The 16,559-nt window shown below is 48.4% G+C and overlaps 1 protein-coding gene across 1 annotated transcript in view; it reads left to right on the top strand.

Moving 5' to 3' along the window:
* Nucleotides 1-8,425, top strand: part of LANCL2 (LanC like glutathione S-transferase 2) — a 31,412-nt gene extending 22,987 nt beyond the window's left edge. The window contains exons 8-9 of the mRNA XM_054384943.1: nucleotides 4,852-4,924; nucleotides 8,310-8,425. Of these exons, the coding sequence (XP_054240918.1) occupies nucleotides 4,852-4,924; nucleotides 8,310-8,425 (189 nt within the window). The remainder of the gene's footprint in view (nucleotides 1-4,851; nucleotides 4,925-8,309) is intronic.
* Nucleotides 8,426-16,559: the final 8,134 nt, after the last annotated feature.

Genomic DNA, 16,559 nt, shown 5'->3' with positions numbered 1-16,559 from the left:
TGTCCATTGGGGCACACGCCATCCTAACGTGCAGAGTGAAAGACAGAAATGCTCTGTAAGGGAGGAGGAACAAAACACACTTTCAGAAGAAAATGGACAGCCTGCCTGAACAGGAGCAGGCTGGTGTTACATGGGGCTAATTATTCCATTGAGACATCCACTGTCGTCCTCAGCTCCTCAAGCAATGCTGTTTGTAGTCTTTTTATTTGTTTTCAGACTGGTGTCTGTTTGGAGCTTTGAGAGCTTGGAATTGCAGTTATTAAATTGCTCACTTGGATTGTTTTGTTTGTTTGTTTTTCATGAATACAAATTGCAGAGAAAGACACACTGAGAATTTTTCCACTGGAATTGTCCAGGTTCTGCTATCAGCCCTGATTGTACTAGCAGTTACCAAAGGAGAAGGCTTTCTCTGCCTCTGTTTCCTCATCTTTAAGGTCTCTTCCAAGCCAAATGATTCTATGATCTTATATGACTTTTGTTTTGCTTGGGGTTGGTTTGTTGGTTTGTTGTTTTCAGCTTAATTCACTGCGAGTAGGTTTCGTATTGTCCTGGAGGACAGTAAGTTATCCATGGCACTGCAAGGTGCCCTCGTGGCCCTTGTGGTCAGTGGTCTCCTGGGGTGCATCATGAGGAGTGGCCAGCATGTCAAGGGAGGTTCTCCTCTCCTGTTCTGCCCTGCTGAGACCACACATGGAGTATAGTGTCCAGCTCTGGGCTCCCAAGTTCAAGAGGGACAGGGATATAATAGGGAGTGTCCACAGAGGGTACAAGGATGATGAAGGGACTGGAACATCTGATGAGGAAAGGCTGAGAGACCTGGGGCTGTTTAGACTGGAAAAGAGAAGACTGAGAGGGGATCTTATGAAGGGTAGGTGTCAAGAAGAAGGGGACAGGCTCTTTTCAGTGGTGTCCTGTGCTAGGACAAGGGGCGATAGATACAAACTGGAACACAGGAAGTTCCACCTTGACATGAGGAAAAACTTCTTTACTAGGAGGGTGATGAAGCCCTGAAGCAGGCTGCCCAGAGAGGTTGTGGAGTCTCCTTTTCTAGAGGCTTTCAAGTCCCATCTGGATGCATTCTTGTATGACCTGCCCTAGGTGATTGTGCTTTAGCAGGGGAGTTGGACTCAACCTTCAGAGGTTTCTTTCTACCCCTACCATTCTTTGATCCCATATTGCACACATAGCTATTTAGCTGAGATCTTTTAAAAAGTATTGGAAAGGGAAATTTGCTGAGTTGCTTCTTAGATGCTTTTCAAATGAGCACTGGCCATATGTAAAGCTAGTCATCTCCACTCACAGCCTGCCCTCTCTCAGCAGGGCTTAACAAAGTTCCTGCTTGTGTCACATTTAAACCGAGCAGCATGCCATGAGGACACCTGAAGGCATACCTAAATCCTAGAGAAGGGAATAAACCCCATGCCTGATGTGTGAACTTGTTACATGTGGACTCACCCCTGCTGATGTGTGAGCCATAGTGCCAAGCAGGCATTGCTGTCAGCAGCGCCATCAGGTTCTTCCTGTCATCCTCCATGCTAGTGCTTCTTCTGTGGCTCTCTGCAGCACTGGAACTCCTCTGGGTGCTGCATTTCTGGCCCAGTACCAAGCCAGAAAAAAGCAAGCCTATGGATTTCAAAGCCAGACAAGGAAGAGACTCAGATACATATCTAAAATCCCTTTGAGAAGGAAGGTGTGGCACAATGGCCAAAGATTATTCACTGGTGGTGCCCAGCGTGGTCACATCTGGTAGCACATGGCAGCCATTCTGCATTTAGGATCTCCAGCATTCAGTCAGGCTCTTCAGGCTATTGCAGGAGAAATTCTGAAGCAGGCAGAGGAATTGCTTCTCTGCCATTCCTGAAATCTTTTCTTCTGGAGCCAGTGCATGCAGGGAAGCAATTGTGCCCCTTCCTGGAGGTTCAAGGCCAAGCTGGGTGAGGCCTTGAGCAACCTGGTGTAGCAGAAGGTGTCCCTGCTCATGGCAGGGGTGCTGGCATGGGGTGATCTTTAAGGTACCTTCCAACCCAATCTGTTCTATGATTCTACCAAAAGGCATGTGACTGAGGGAGCTAGATGGCTCCCTCCCAGGGGTGTTTGCTCACACTGAAAACATGGGGCCCAGGAGAAGGATCCTGGCCAGGAATCCCTGGTTGCCTCTCAGGAGCCACCAAATTGTTTCACAAGTGAATTGGAAGGGCTTGAAAGGCCAAAGCTCACAGAGACCCCTGCTTTGTGCTCCTCATTTTTGGCTTTGCAGCTTTTTTCCAGCATTACCAGACAGGTTCCCAGGAGGCTGAGCCACTCCTAGCTGGCCTGCCTGTGAGAGGAGAAGGAGGCTGTGACACCTGGGTTGCAGGCAACAGTGAGCATCCCAGCCCTGTGCTGCTCCGTGTCGTGGTTAAACCACTGCTGGTGGCAAGCATCCCCAGTCTGTGTGACAAGCAATGGCACATGTTTTCCTGCTACAAGACACTCTTTTTTTTTCCCCTTCCCTTGGTTTAACAAAGATATTAATGTGGCTTACTGGACCTGGGGGTTGTGTTGAAGCTGTGAACTCATAAAGGATGTCTGGGTTCAGTAGCCTGGGGTGCGTTTTTTAGATGTCTGTTGCAGTTCCCAGGCTGGCATTAAAAATGAAGGGTAAGGATACAACAAGGTGTGGATGTTGCAAGAACTGATTGTAGTTTAGAAGCCATGTCATAAACATGTTCAGTCCTCACATGAAAAATCAGATTACAGGGAGAATTAAACCTTGAAAATTCAACAGTCTGGACCCCACAGTGTTTGAGTTTGTAGGGTTTTTGCTGGGTTTCCTCAGCACATTCACATGCACACACATGAGAAGACAAACCCATCCCCCAGTAAACATTTAAGCAGATGAAAGTGGGGGGAGGAAGTAGATGCCACTCTCTATCCTCCTGTTGAACAGACTGATGGCTCTGAGGGCATGCTCACACCCCATATTCCTTCACAGCACCCTCTCCTCAGTAGGGTGATCCATTTGCTAGCAGGAGGAGTAGGGAGAGACCTTGTTTTGCAGGAATCTTTGTGCTATCAGTGGAACAAGCTGCGGTTTGCTTCCAGGCAGAGAAAAGCAGGGGAAACCCACAGCTGTCTCTCTGCTGTGGGGAGCCATGATTATGGAGAAATAGATTGCTGCTATTAAACTGATCCAGATGCAGTCGATAAGTCACAGGATCACAGAATGGTCGGGGTTGGAAGGGACCTCTGAAGATCATAGAGTCCAATCCCCCTGCCAGAGCAGGATGACCTGGACTAAATCACACATCCAAGTGGGTTTTTAATGCCTCCAGAGAAGGAGACACCACAGTGTCTCTGGGCAGCTCTGCCACCCTCAAAGTGAAGAATTTTTCCTTATGTTTACATGGAACCTACTGTGTTCCAGTTTGTGCCCATTGCTCCTTGTCCTGTCACTGAACACCACTGAGAAGAGTCTGGCTCCATCCTCCTGACACTTGCCCTTTAGGTATTGATCAGAACTGATCAGATCCCCTCTTAGGCTGTTCTTCTCCAGGCTGAACAGCCCTAGGCCTCAGCCTCTCCTATGAACAATGCTCCAGTCCCCTTAGAATCTCAGTGGCCCTCTGCTGGACTCTCTCCAGTAATTCCTTGTCCTTCTTGAACTGGGGAGCCCAAGTCGTGCAAGTCTAATGTAGCTAGTGCAGCAGTGTTGATCAAGAACAAGATACCAGTGACTCTCTTTAATGGCATTCCCTGTTCTGCAATAAAAAACTATTGATGGCCTTAATTGTCTAATTCTAGTTATAATTACTTATCATAAGGCTTGTGGAGAGCAAATAAATAAAACTGAGTAATGGCAGCTGGAGGTTTAATGCTCTAAAATGGTGCACAGAATTGAAGGAAAACCAAAATGCTCTTAATGACCTCAAGTCCTGATCACACAGATAAATTAAGCATCAAGACAGATAAGAAACTGATTTAATATTAGACTAATTTTGCCCTTAGAATCATAGAATGGTAGGGTTGGAAGGGATCTCTGAAGGTAATCAAGTCCAACTCCACTGCCAAAGCAGGGTTACCTAGGACAGGTCACACAGGAATGCATCCAGACAGGTCTTGAAAGTCTCTAGAGAAGAAGACTCCACAACCTCTCTGGGCAGCCTCTTCCAGTGCTCCAACACACTCACAGGAAAGAATTTTTTTCCTCATGGTAAGGTGGAACCTCCTGTGTTCCAGTTGTATCCATTGTCCATTGTCCTATCACAGGACACCACTGAAAAGAGCCTGGACCCTTCTTCTTGACACTCACCCCTCAGATATTTATAAAGATTAATAAGATTTCAGTCTTCTGTGCTCCAGGCCTATACAGCCTCAAGTCTCTCAGCCTTTCCTCATCAGACATGTTCCAGTCCCTTCATCATGCTCATAGCCTCTCTTGGACATTGTCTAGTATATCTCTGTCCCTCTTGAACGGGGGAGCCCAGAACAGGACACAATACTCCAGATGTGATCTCAGCAGGACAGAGTAGAGGGGGAGGAGAATCTCACTTGACTTGCTGTCCACAATCTTCTTAATGCACCCCTTGAAGCTGAACATACCTGTTCTACCAGCACTTTTCATTGATGTGTAGAAGGGTTGATCTACAGGAAGCACAAATTAAGTGCAGCCCACTTGCTGGCATCCTGATGGAACTTGTGCTGGAGAAGATACAGCTGTGTCATGGTCAAATGGATGCGACAGTGATTTCTGTGTTGTGTCAATGCTTGTACTAATATTTTACATTCACTCCCTGTTAAAGATACACAGATGCTCAGTCTTCAATAATGAAAACAAAATACTTTTTTTTCTCTTTTGAATGTGTTCTTCAGTTTGCAGAATGGTGTCTGGAGTATGGTGCACATGGATGTCGTATTCCTGACCGACCTTACTCTCTCTTTGAAGGTAAAGTCATGGTGTTGCAAATGTGTTATACAGGCAAATTGGGCAGCCTTGCAGTGCTGAGGAGCTGGGAAATCTTTGCAGCTTCCTCTGTTGAAAATAAACTCTCCCTCTACCACCAATTATCTCCCTCTAACTCTCAGATAAAATCCTGCTGCGCTGATACCTCTTGGCTTAAAACGAACGGAAGCCTGGGCAGTGGTTTTGCCCCAGGTGGTGTTGTTGCAGAGGGACTGGACAGAGGAGCAGTTGTGGGTAGGGGGTCTCAAAGCAGTCCATAGAATCATAGAATGGTAGGGGTTGGAAGGAACCTCTGAAGATCATAGAGTCCAATCCCCCTGCCAAAGCAGGATCACCTAGGGCAGATCACACACTAATGTATCTAGATGAGTCTTGAAAGTCTCTAGAGAAGGAGATTCCACAACCTCTCTGGACAGCCTGTTCCAGGGCTCCAGCACCCTCACAGGACAGTTTTTCCTCGTGTTGAGGTGGACCTCCCTCCTGTGTTCTAATTTGTATCCATTGCCCCTTGTCCTATCACAGGATACCAATGAAAAAGACTGGCACCCTCTTCTTGACACCCACCCTTCAGATCTTTATAGACATTAATAAGATTCCTTCTCAGTCTTCTCCAGTCTTAACAGGCCCAGATCTTTTCAGCCTTTCCTCATCAGACAGATGTTTCAGTCCCCTAATCACCTAGCAGCCTCCATTGCATGCTCTCTAGTATATCACTGTCCCTCTTGAACTGGGGACAGTACTCCAGATGTGGTCTCAGCAGGGCAAAGCAGAGGTGTGGTAGAACCCACATTCTTCTTAATGCACCCCAAATTGCTGGCTTGTCTCAAGGAGACCTTCTCTATTGCATTACTAAAGGAAGGAAAATCTAATTTTAAGATGGACCAAATTTACTTCCCCAGAAAAGAAATACAAATTTCTTAGGGGCTTTTCTGTAAGTCCAGAGCTGTCCCTGAATGCTTTCCCAGAGCTTTGCACTTTTTACATTTGTAGTTTATTTTCTATTCCCTCTCTTATCCTGATGCTTTAGAAACAGGGTAGCAAGAAATCCTCTAACCAAGCAGGATTTGAAGCAGTGCTGCTGCTTCATGAACAATGAGCCTAGTGTGCCACCTGTCACCAATATGTGAAATTACAGCAGAAGGAATGAAACTTGGGAGCAGTGGTTGAAACCCTCACAGGTGGTGCTGCATTCAGTAAGAGCTGGACAGGCTGGAGAGTTGGGTGGAGGGGAACCTCATGAAGTTCAACAAGGGCATGTGTACAGTCAAAGAATGTCAGGTTGCAAATGACCCCAAGGGTCATCTGGTCCAACCTTTCTAGGTGATAGTATAGTTGAAAGGAGATGGTCCAGCATCCTGTCAAGCTGAGTCTTACAACTGTCCAGGTGGATAACAAGCTCACCATGAGCCAGAGTGTGCTCTTGCAGCCAAGAAGGCAAATGATCTCCTGGGGTGCATTAAGAGGAGTATGACCAGCAGATGGAGGGAGGTTCTCTTCCTGCTCTACTCTGCCCTAGCAAGGCCACACCTGGAGGATTGTGTCCAGTTCTAGGGTCCCCAGTTCAAGAGGGACTGGGAATGGCTGGAGAGAGTCCAGCAGAGGCTACAAAGATGCTGAGGGGACTGGAGCATCTCTTTGAGAAGGAAAGGTTGAGAGAGCTGGAGAAGAACAGATTGAGGTGGGGGGTGTCATAACAGTGCTGATCAACATCTAAAGGGCAGGGGTCAGGAGGATGGGGCAGATTCTTGAGTGATTCCTACTGATAGGACAAGGGGCAATGGGCACAAACTGAACATGGGGAAAAATTCCCTGCTGTGATTGTGCCGGAGCCCTGGAGCAGGCTGCCCAGAGAGGTTGTGGAGTCTCCTTATCTAGAGAATTTAAAGCCCACCTGGACATTGCAGTCCTCAGCAACCTGATGTAGGTGACCCTGCTTTGACAAGGAGTTTGGACTAGATGATCCCCAGAAGTTCTTCTAACCCCTAATACTCTGTGATTCTGTACTCAGCCCAGTGAGGCCACACCTTGAACACTGGGTTTAGTGTTGGGCCCCTCACAACAAGACAGACATTGAGGTGCTGGAGCATGTCCAGATAAGGGCAACAAAGCTGATGAAGGGCCTGTAGAACAGGTCTGGTGAGGAGGAGCAGCTGAGGGACCTGGGTTGTTTAGTCTGGGGAAAAGGAGACTGAGGGGAGACCTCATTGCTCTCTACACCTCCCTGAAAGGAGGTTGAAGCCAGGTGAGGGTTGACTCTAGTAACTAGGGATATGATGAGAGGAAACAGCCTCAGATTGCACCAGGGGAGGTTTAGGTTGGACATGAGAAGAAACTTCTTTACTGGAAGGGTTCTCAAATACTGGAACAGGCTCCCCAGGGAAGTGGTAGATACCCCATCCCTAGAGGTGTTTAAAGAACACAGAGATGTGCTGAGGGACATTAGTTTAACACCAGACTTGGTAGAGCTAGAGAATGGTTAGCTATCTTGGTAGAGCTAGAGATGACAAAGGTCTTTTCCAACCAAAACAATTCTTCTAGTCTGTGAATTCTGGGGTCCGTGCACAGTCTCAGTGGCAGCTGCATGAGCATCTCACAGGATTGTCTTGATGGTTTCCTTTGCATCAGAGACTGTATTTTGGAAGGTTCCTTTGTGTGTGCTTAGCTGCTTGTAAAATAGGATTTTAGTTTGATCCTAAACTGAAGTCTGTATTTTTATGCTCTTCTGCTGTTGTCAGTCACACTTGAGATTTTCAGTAGGTGATGTTGGTGTTAGCTCTTCAGACTCTGGGTGACCTCTTTGTGGGTGGTGAACAAACACATCTGTACCTCACTAGTGAAGTTTTGCCTTTGCTTTTTCACCAGTGAAATGGTGAACAAGAGCTGCTCAGATTCTGAGGGATGATCCAAACTGGGATTTACTTTTTCGAGGTAGCATTGAGGTTGTGAAGCTGAAAAGATGGCAGCAGAGAGATTTTGGTTCTTGCCTTCAAGTGAAACTTGGTTTCCTGGGCAAAGTGCAGATGAATTTGCCTTTCATCCCCCTGTACTCAACACTGGTGAGGCCACAACTTGAGTGTTGTTTTCAGTTCTGGGCCCCTCACTAGGAGAGGGGCATTGAGGTGCTGGAGCATGTTCAGAGAAGGGCAGTGAGGCTGGTGAAGGGCCTGGAGCACACGGCCTGTGAGGAGTGTCTGAGGGAGCTGGGGTTGCTCAGTCTGGAGAAGAGGAGGCTGAGGGAGACCTCAGCTCACCTGTTCCAAAAAGGGCTCTAACAAGGAGGTGTTCAAACAGGCACTGCTGCCTCTGCTGGCCACGGTGCTGTTTCAGGGTTGAAGATGCACAAGGCTCTCTTTCTCTTGTGTTCTAGGCATGGCTGGAGCTATTCACTTCCTCTCAGATATTTCAGTACCGGAGACTTCCCAGTTTCCAGCATTTGAACTTGGACCTCAAAGGAGGGAAAACAAAACAGAACAGGACAGCTAAAGGATCAATTTGGAAGGAAACTGATGCCAAAAGAGATGAGACTGCTTAGTGCCTCTGATCCTGAACCAACTCAGCCCTGAACCAACGGCTGGATGAACCCTGCCCCTCGCCCCCCGCCGCCCCAGAGGACCACGAGTCATTAGAGTATGAACAGGAGAAGCCACCCTTCAGTTCTGCTAAAGTGACACCTTCAGATGTAGGACAAGAGAAGTCACGTTTTGAACTTTCTCTCTTCCAATGTATTTGTCTTCTTCAGGTCTTTGACATGCTCTGCATGTGTATCGGTGTTGTGTGTCGAGTCCCTTGTTGTTAGCAAAAAGCTGGTCTCTGTGTGAATCTCCCTCCTGTACCTTCATGCATGACCCACAGCAGCAGTGTTGCTTTCTGCAGTGTGGTTACCCAGAGAGTTTGCTGCCAGGACAGTGCCCAGCTTCACTGCTGAGCTGGAAACTTTAAGAAAAAAAGATGAAAAATGTTTTATGTTCCTACCTTTCTGCATTTTTTTTTCTCCACAGTCCCTAGAAGCTAAGTTGATGGAGATCAGCCTTGTTTTTTTTTTTTTTTTGCTGATGAGGTGTGGGGCCATCTCTCTTCTCACAAGCTTAGCAGGTTGGGAGGGACCTACCTGACTTGTCTTCTGCTGCTGTTTTGGGAAGTGTCTTTTAGAAAGCCTGAAAGAGAGACTCCCTTTGATACCTGCACTTGGTTAGTGTGTTAGCCACTTACAGCAGGATGGAGATGCTTTGTCCCACTTCTACAAAGCACCATCTCACATGGCATGAGTTTAAGCTGCAGGTGGAGTCATCTGTACTAACCTGCTGCCAGCAACAGCAGAGCAGGGACAGCATGACTGTGCTCCTCACCTCTCCATGGGTTTGTAATCAACCTGTCCTGCAGCATCGAGTACCCAAATGAGTACAGGAGGGTGTCAGGACAATTTTTCCTGTTGGTAATTCAGGATGACTGTTGCTTCCAAACCAAGACACTGATTTGTTCTAGGCCCTTCCCTCCCTCTCCCAGCCCTGGCTATATTTAGCCCCCGTGGCATGACCAGAGTGATCAATTCCAGCTGCTTGTGGAGGCTGCAGAAGATGGATGAGCAATACGAAACCATAGCTAGAGGCTGCCATTGAAGTTGATTTCATCTTCAAATGCAAACAGAAAAAGCCCTTTGCCCTGAAGTTCTAACTGTGCTGCTACTGCTTTGCTTCCCCTTGCAGTGTGGTGGGGTTGTGAAATACTAGACCTGCCTCCATGTGCTCCTGAGTGTGGGAGCAGAAGTGGGACATTCTCTGAGTACACTTACAACAGGCTTGTGTGTTCCAGACAGTAAGTACACTTAGTGCCTGAGAAAGGTAAGTGTAGAGCTGCACGCTCACTCCCCGAGCTCTGCTGTCTTCCATCCCCCAGACCTCCCTGTGCTCCATCATTCCAGGTGCCTGCTTGAGTTGGTGTCCTCTGTGGGGTGCCAGTGACAGATGGCAGGGTTTGACCTTGTGTGTGCCCTGCGGGTGTGTGACCTGCAGGCCATCTGCTTGTGAGCAGCCTTGCAGATGCATTGTTGCTCCTGCATAAATCTTTGGGTGGTGGCTGGTGACTTCCTTGAACTCTGTAGTGTCTGTGGCCAAATCTATTGAGATGTTAATGATCTCCACCTTCAGTTCTGCTGGAAAACAGCAGCAGTGCCAGCACAGGGACAGCTTCATGGGGATGAGAAGCAATGCACAGTGTACCAGTAAAGGCCACCTCAAATGAGGAGTTTCTCTGTGGCAAGCTGGCTGAGGTCTAGCTGTGTGTCCTCCTTCAGCCTGTGGGTCCCTGATCATACTCAGAGATGAGACTGGGAGGAAACTTGCTGAGGGTGAGGTCTCACAGGAATTCTAAGGAAGGAGGCACATGGCAGTTGTTCTGATTCCCATCACCCCCTACCCCTTTGCCCTTCCCTTCTGCTGTGACTGCAGAGCTTGTGGGGTGGGTTAACAGGGAGGGGGCTTGCCTGATTTGCAGGAACCACCTGCAAACAGAACAAAAGCCACCAACTGTCCTTCCCAGCAAATCCCAAGCATGTGTGGTCCTGGCAGGCAGTGTTTTTCAGCCAGTGATGACACACATACACAACCTCAGCTGCTGAGCCCGTGCCCATGGGAGCTGATTGGGGCTGGCTGGAGCCCAAGGGGAATTAAAACCTGCTGGTTTAAAATGTGTACAGGTACACACTTAGTACAGCTTCATACCCAGCAGATCTCCAAGATGCTTCAGTGTACCTGTCAAAATAACAAGCAAGTCAGCTACCAGCTCTCTGTACCATGGCCAGCTTCCTGGCACCTTCTTTCTGCACAGAATCCTCCTGGACTGGAGCAGGAGCTGGGAAGCTCTGACAGCATCTCTGCCTCCTCTTCCTGTGGTTACTTTCCCCATGGCTCCTCTTTTCCTTTCGCTGTTAAGAAAGGGTTTTGTGTGAAGTTGAAACATGGCATTTCAGCAAGTCATTGTTCTCAGAAGTCCCATCAAACTGAAAATGTGGAAAATGTCTTAATATTCCCTGGTTTGCTTTGTCCATGCTTTGTCCATCTGTTGCAAAAAGCAGTTAGTGTTAAAAATGGAGATGCTTTTGGGCAGAAAAAGCCGGGGGGGGGGGGGAATGCTGATGTTTTGTTATTTGGCTTTATTAGTAAAGATCAAGCTATGTGGTGGTCATTTGTGTGATTCTTCTTTTTTTTTTTTTTTTTCTGTTGTGCTTTTTCCTTCCCTGGACGTGTTTCAAAGAGACAGAGATGTGGTGCTGAGGGACATGGTTTAGCAGCAGACTTGGTAGAGTCCATGATCTTGAAGGTCTTTTCCAACCACTACAATTCTAAGATTCCTTCCCTCCAGCTCTGTGGTGACAGCTGTCCCATTGATCTGACTGCTGAACCACCTCTTCATCTCATGGTCCTGCAGGATGAAGCACTGCCAAGAGAGTGGGGCAAACCACCTTTTTACTAGCATTGCAACCACTGCTGCTTCTCTCCAGGGCTTCTAGCACTACCCAAAAGGAGGTTGGACCCAGGTGGGGTTTAGTCTCCTCTCCCAAGTAATGACTGACAGGACAAGAAGAAATGGCTTCAAGTTGCACCAAGGGAGGTTTAGGTTGGATATTAGGAGAAAATTCTTCACTGAAAGGGTTCTGAAAGACTGGAACAGACAGCCCAGGGATGTAGTTGAATCCCCATCCCTGGAGGTGTTTCAAAGAGGCAGAGAAGCCTCTGAGAAGCCTAGATGTATATTTTTTTTCCTCTAGCTAGGCTTTAACAGAAGGAAACTTCAAGTATGCTGCAAGTCAGGGTTGGTATTTCTGTTTCACAAAGCCCCATGAGCCACTCATGGTCCTCTGCCACTGAGAGCAACTGTATGCATAGCATTATTTCTGGTCTGGAGGAAGGGATCTGAGGAGAACCTGCACGGATTCAGCTGGAGGTAGGTCAATGTGTTGTGGCTTTTCTAGCACAGGTTCTCTGTAATTTCAAAGCAGGGTAGGAGAGAGAGGTGGGAGGAAGTGTTTGCAGTGTGCTGCCTGAGCCCTGTCCCATTGCGGGGGCTTGATGAGAAGTCTTTTTCCTGGTGAAATTGCTCCCTTTTGCCCCATTTGCTTTTGTGTACAGACATGGGAAGCCAGGCTGTGCTTGGCAGAGCAGCCATGCTTTGCTCTGCATGCAGGGAGCAGTAGTGACCTGTCTCCAGCCACCACTTCAACAGCCCCGAGCTGGCTGCTGTAAATCCAGCTGTAGCTGTTGGACGAGCTGGCGTGAGGCTGCAAGTGGTCACTGGAGGCACACAGAAGAGACTGGAGACACATGCACCTATCCTCCTGACGTCTCTCACTGCATACAGCCCTGGGGAGGCCACCTGGGGGAAGGTTGTGTCCAGTTCTGGGCTCCCCAGTTCAGCAGGGACAGGAAATTGCTGGAGAGGGATGATTAGGGGGCTGGAATGTCTCTCTTGTGAGGAAAGACTGCCAGAATTGGGTCTTTTTTGTCTGGAGAGAAGACTGAGGGAGGGATCTCATAAATGTTTGTAAATACTTACAGGTTGGGTCGCAGGAGGGTGGGACCAGTCTTTTTTCAGTGGTGTCCAGTGACAGGACAAGGGTTCAATGGGCACAAACTTGAGCATAAGAAGTTCTATCTAAACGTGAAAAGGATCTTTAAGGTGACAGAGCAGTGGAACAGGCTGCCCAGAGAGGTGGTAGAGTCTCCATCTCTGCAGACCATCAAAACCTGCCTGGATGTGTGACCCTCTCTAGATGAACCTGCCTTGGCACGGGGGTTGGACTTGAAAAATCTCCATAGGTCCCTTCCAACCCCTATCCATTTGTGATTCTGTGAAAATAACACATGTGCAGCCAAGGAGCTACTTACCTCTGCAGGGGCTGGGTTCAGAGGGCTGATGAACTTCTTGCTGCTTTCTCTGCTGTCCCCTTCACCTTGCAGCACCTGGCAGCTTGGGATGGTGGCTGCCAGTTGCACTTCTATTTAATAGCATTATGGTCTAGCAGCTCCTTTTGGGAATGCCGAACCCTTCCCTTGCATGGTGTCTTTGTATCAGTCTCCCTACCAAAGAGTACAAGCAACAGGAAACTCCCCCTGAGGCAGCTGAACCCTGCAGTGAGAAGGCAGCAGAGGGGAGGGGACTCCTACAGGCACTGAGTCTACAAAGCCATCCTGGCCCATTTCTCTCACCCACTGAATCAGGTAAAGTAGACCAGAAGAAGAAAACCAAAAATTCTCTTGTCTGACAACAGGTTTTCTCTTCTTGGCTCACCTACATGCCAAAATGTGGCTTTTTTGGGTATCTCCATATAAAACTAACCCATATGGGGTGATTGTGTTGTTGGGTTTTGTGTTTTGTTTATTTTTTTAATGTAGGGAAGAACAAGCAATACCTCCTTTGTGTGCCACATGGGCTGTGAAGAGCTCGTTGGAGTCCCAGCTGTTTGTTTTCAGAGCAGTGGAAGCTGTCACAGGGCTCAAAAAACAAGGAAGAAAAAAAACCCCAACCCACCCACCCACAAAACAACAAAGCTTGGCCTTGCATTGGCTGTTCCCAAAGTGGTCATGAAGCAGGGGAGCAGCTGCAAGGCAGCCCCAAACAGAAAGGGCAGGGTTAGAACCCTGCTTGTCAAGCTGAGGCCTATTTGTAGCACGACTGGTGAGTCAGCCTGCTAATTACTGGGAAGCACGGAAGGCACTGTGGGATGCTGCAGGTGACATCTGCCCTTCTCCTATGATCCATGGGGCACCCAGACACACTAGGGAGATTGGAGGTGGAGGAGAGACACAATAACAACAAAAATATATCCATGAATGAGCTTGTGTCAGGTGACAACAACCCCATGAATGCTCCAGGCTTGGGGCAGAGTGGCTGGAAGCTGCCCAGCAGAGAAAGACCTGGGGGGTGTTGCTTGACAGCCAGCTGAATGTGAGCTGTGCCCAGATGGCAATAGTGTGGCCAGCAGGACCAGGGAAGTGATTGTGCCTCTGTACTCTGCACTGGTGAGGTCACACTTTGAGTACAACATTCGGGTTTGGGGCCCTCATTCCAAGAAAAATATTGAGGTGCTGGAGAGGGTCCAGAGAACAAAGCTGGTGAAGGGTCTGGAGAGCAGGTCTGATGGGGAGTGGCTGAGGGAAGTGGGGTTGTTTAGTCTGGAGGAGGCTGAGGTTGGAGTAAGGTGGGGGCTGGTCTCTTCCCCTAACTAGCAGTAGGAGCAGAGGAAAGAGCTCGACACTGTGCCAGGGGAGATTTAGGTTGGATATTAGGAAAAATGTCTTTCCTGCAAGTGTGGTTAGGCATTGGAACAGGCTGTCCAGGGCAGTGGTAGAGCTGCTATCCCTGGAGGTGTTCAAAAACCATGTGGACATGGCCCTTCAGGACATGCTTTAGTGGGCAGGGTGGTGTTGGATTGACAGGCAGATGTGATGATTTCCAACCTTAATGATTCTGTGAGTCTATGAACAGTTCACAGGTGCCCACACAGGTGCTCTATGTTCTCAGAACACCAAGCAAGTCTGCTAACTCTGTGTGTGTGTTGTAAGAGGTGGTGTCACCTATCAACACCAGCAAATAAACCAGCCAGACTTGAGGAGAACTTCCCCAGAAGAGCATTCATTATAAAAGCATCCAGCCAATGTGTCCAGGTAAACACCAGCTGTCAGCAGTACATCTCAGAACACCCAAGGACTTAGCATCAGCTCTCTACTGCCATGGGGCCAGGTCTCATGCCTATGGACAGAAACAGAAGCAGAAACAGAATCATAGAACTGTAGGTGATGGAAGGGACCTCTGAAGATCAAGTCAAATGCCCCTGCCAAAGCAGGATCACCTAGGGCAGGGCACACAGGAACACATCCAGACAGAGCTTGAAAATCTCCAGTGGAGACTCCAGAACCTCTCTGGGCAGCCTGCTCCAGGGCAAGCACCCTCACAGGAAAGAGTTTGTTTGTTTGTTTGTTTTTTTCTTGATGTTGAGTTGGACCTTCCTGTGTTCCAGTTTGTATCCATTGCCCACCACCACAAAGAGTCTGGCCCCTTCTTCTTGACACCCACCCTTCAGATATTTATGACCATTCATAAGATCCCCTCTCACTCTTCTCCAGACTGAACAGCCCCAGGTCTCTCACCAGTCAGGTGTCCCTTTCCTCACCAGACAGGTGTTCCAATTCCTTCATCATCTTCATAGCCTCCATTGGACACTCTCTAGCATATCTCTGTCCCTCTTGAACTGGGGAGCCCAGATCTGGACACAATACTCCAGCTGTGGTCTCAGCAGGGCAGAGTAGAGGGCCTTGTCCTGTCACTGAGCATCACTGATACTCACTCTTTAGCTATTGATAAGCCACAGCTGTCAGTCTTTCCCCACAAGGTAGTTAATGGCTCTCTGCTGGAGTCTTTCCAGTAGTTCCTTCTCCTGGGAACTGAGTTCAGAACAGGGCACAGTATTCCAGATGAGGCCTCACCAGGGCAGAGTAGAGGGGGAGAAGAACCTTCTTAATGCACCCCAGGATACCATTTGCCTTCTTGGCTGTGAGGGCACATTGTTGGCTTACAGTCAACCTGTGTCCAGAGCCACTGAAAGCCAGAGCAGCTGTGCAGCAGCACAAGGGAATGCTCTTAAGCACCAGTCCCAAAAAGTTATTTATTGCAGTTTTATAGATTGGTCACCTGGAGCTGACAGCTCTGCTTGGGGCTCTTTGAGAGCAGCACTAAGACCACACCAAAGGCTACTACTGCTCAGGGACAAAACTCCCATTGGTGTCAAAGGCAGCAAACCTGGCTGTGTGCTCCCATTCCCTCTTCCTGCAATGAATTTCCAGTGTAGGGAAGGACACTTACCTCTGTATGCGAGGGGCACAAGGAGCTGTGAGGTTATGACACCTCCTTCCACTGCCCACGTGCAGGGCATCAGCTGCTTCGTACAATCTCACCACTGGCAAAGCAAGGACAGCCAAGATGCTGCTCACACACAGCCAGGAGCTGGCCAACAGACACTCAAGTCCCAGTCCTTCACTTTTCAGATGCATCATTCAAAGGGAGGACTCTCTCTTTTCTAGGGCACTTGGCAAAGGCCCCAACAGGACTCGACCAGTGCTGGTGCTCCAGTCATAGAGAATCATAGACTCATGGAATCATTTTGGTTTGGAAAAGACCTTTAAGATCATGGAGTCCAAACATTCTCTGACTCTCCCAAATTTGGGGCTGCACCACATCTCTGCATCTTCTAAACACCTCCAGGGATGGGGATTCAACCACCTCCCTGGGCAGCCTGTGCCAGTCTTGGAGAGCCCTTTCAGTGAAGGCATTCCTGCTCTTGTCTAACCTAAACCTCTCCTGCTGCAATTTAAGGCCATTTCCCCTTGTCCTATCACTTGATATTAGGGGGGAGAGACTGACACCACCCCCCTTGATACAACCTCCTTTCAGAGAGTTGTAGAGAGAGCCAGAAGGTCTCCCCTCAGCCTTCTTTTCTCCAGAAATAACTTCTATTACAGCATCTTTCTGTTCTGCATGAAAACCAAGATGTACAAGGCAACTGTAAGAGAAAAAGAAGGTGGTCACCATTTCTGGTAAAAGCATTGCCCTGCCTCTTTTACTTCCA

The sequence above is a fragment of the Indicator indicator genome, chromosome 11 (assembly GCF_027791375.1).
Source record: "Indicator indicator isolate 239-I01 chromosome 11, UM_Iind_1.1, whole genome shotgun sequence".
NCBI classification, from domain to species: domain Eukaryota; kingdom Metazoa; phylum Chordata; class Aves; order Piciformes; family Indicatoridae; genus Indicator; species Indicator indicator.
This window is presented reverse-complemented; position numbering and strand designations above follow the sequence as displayed.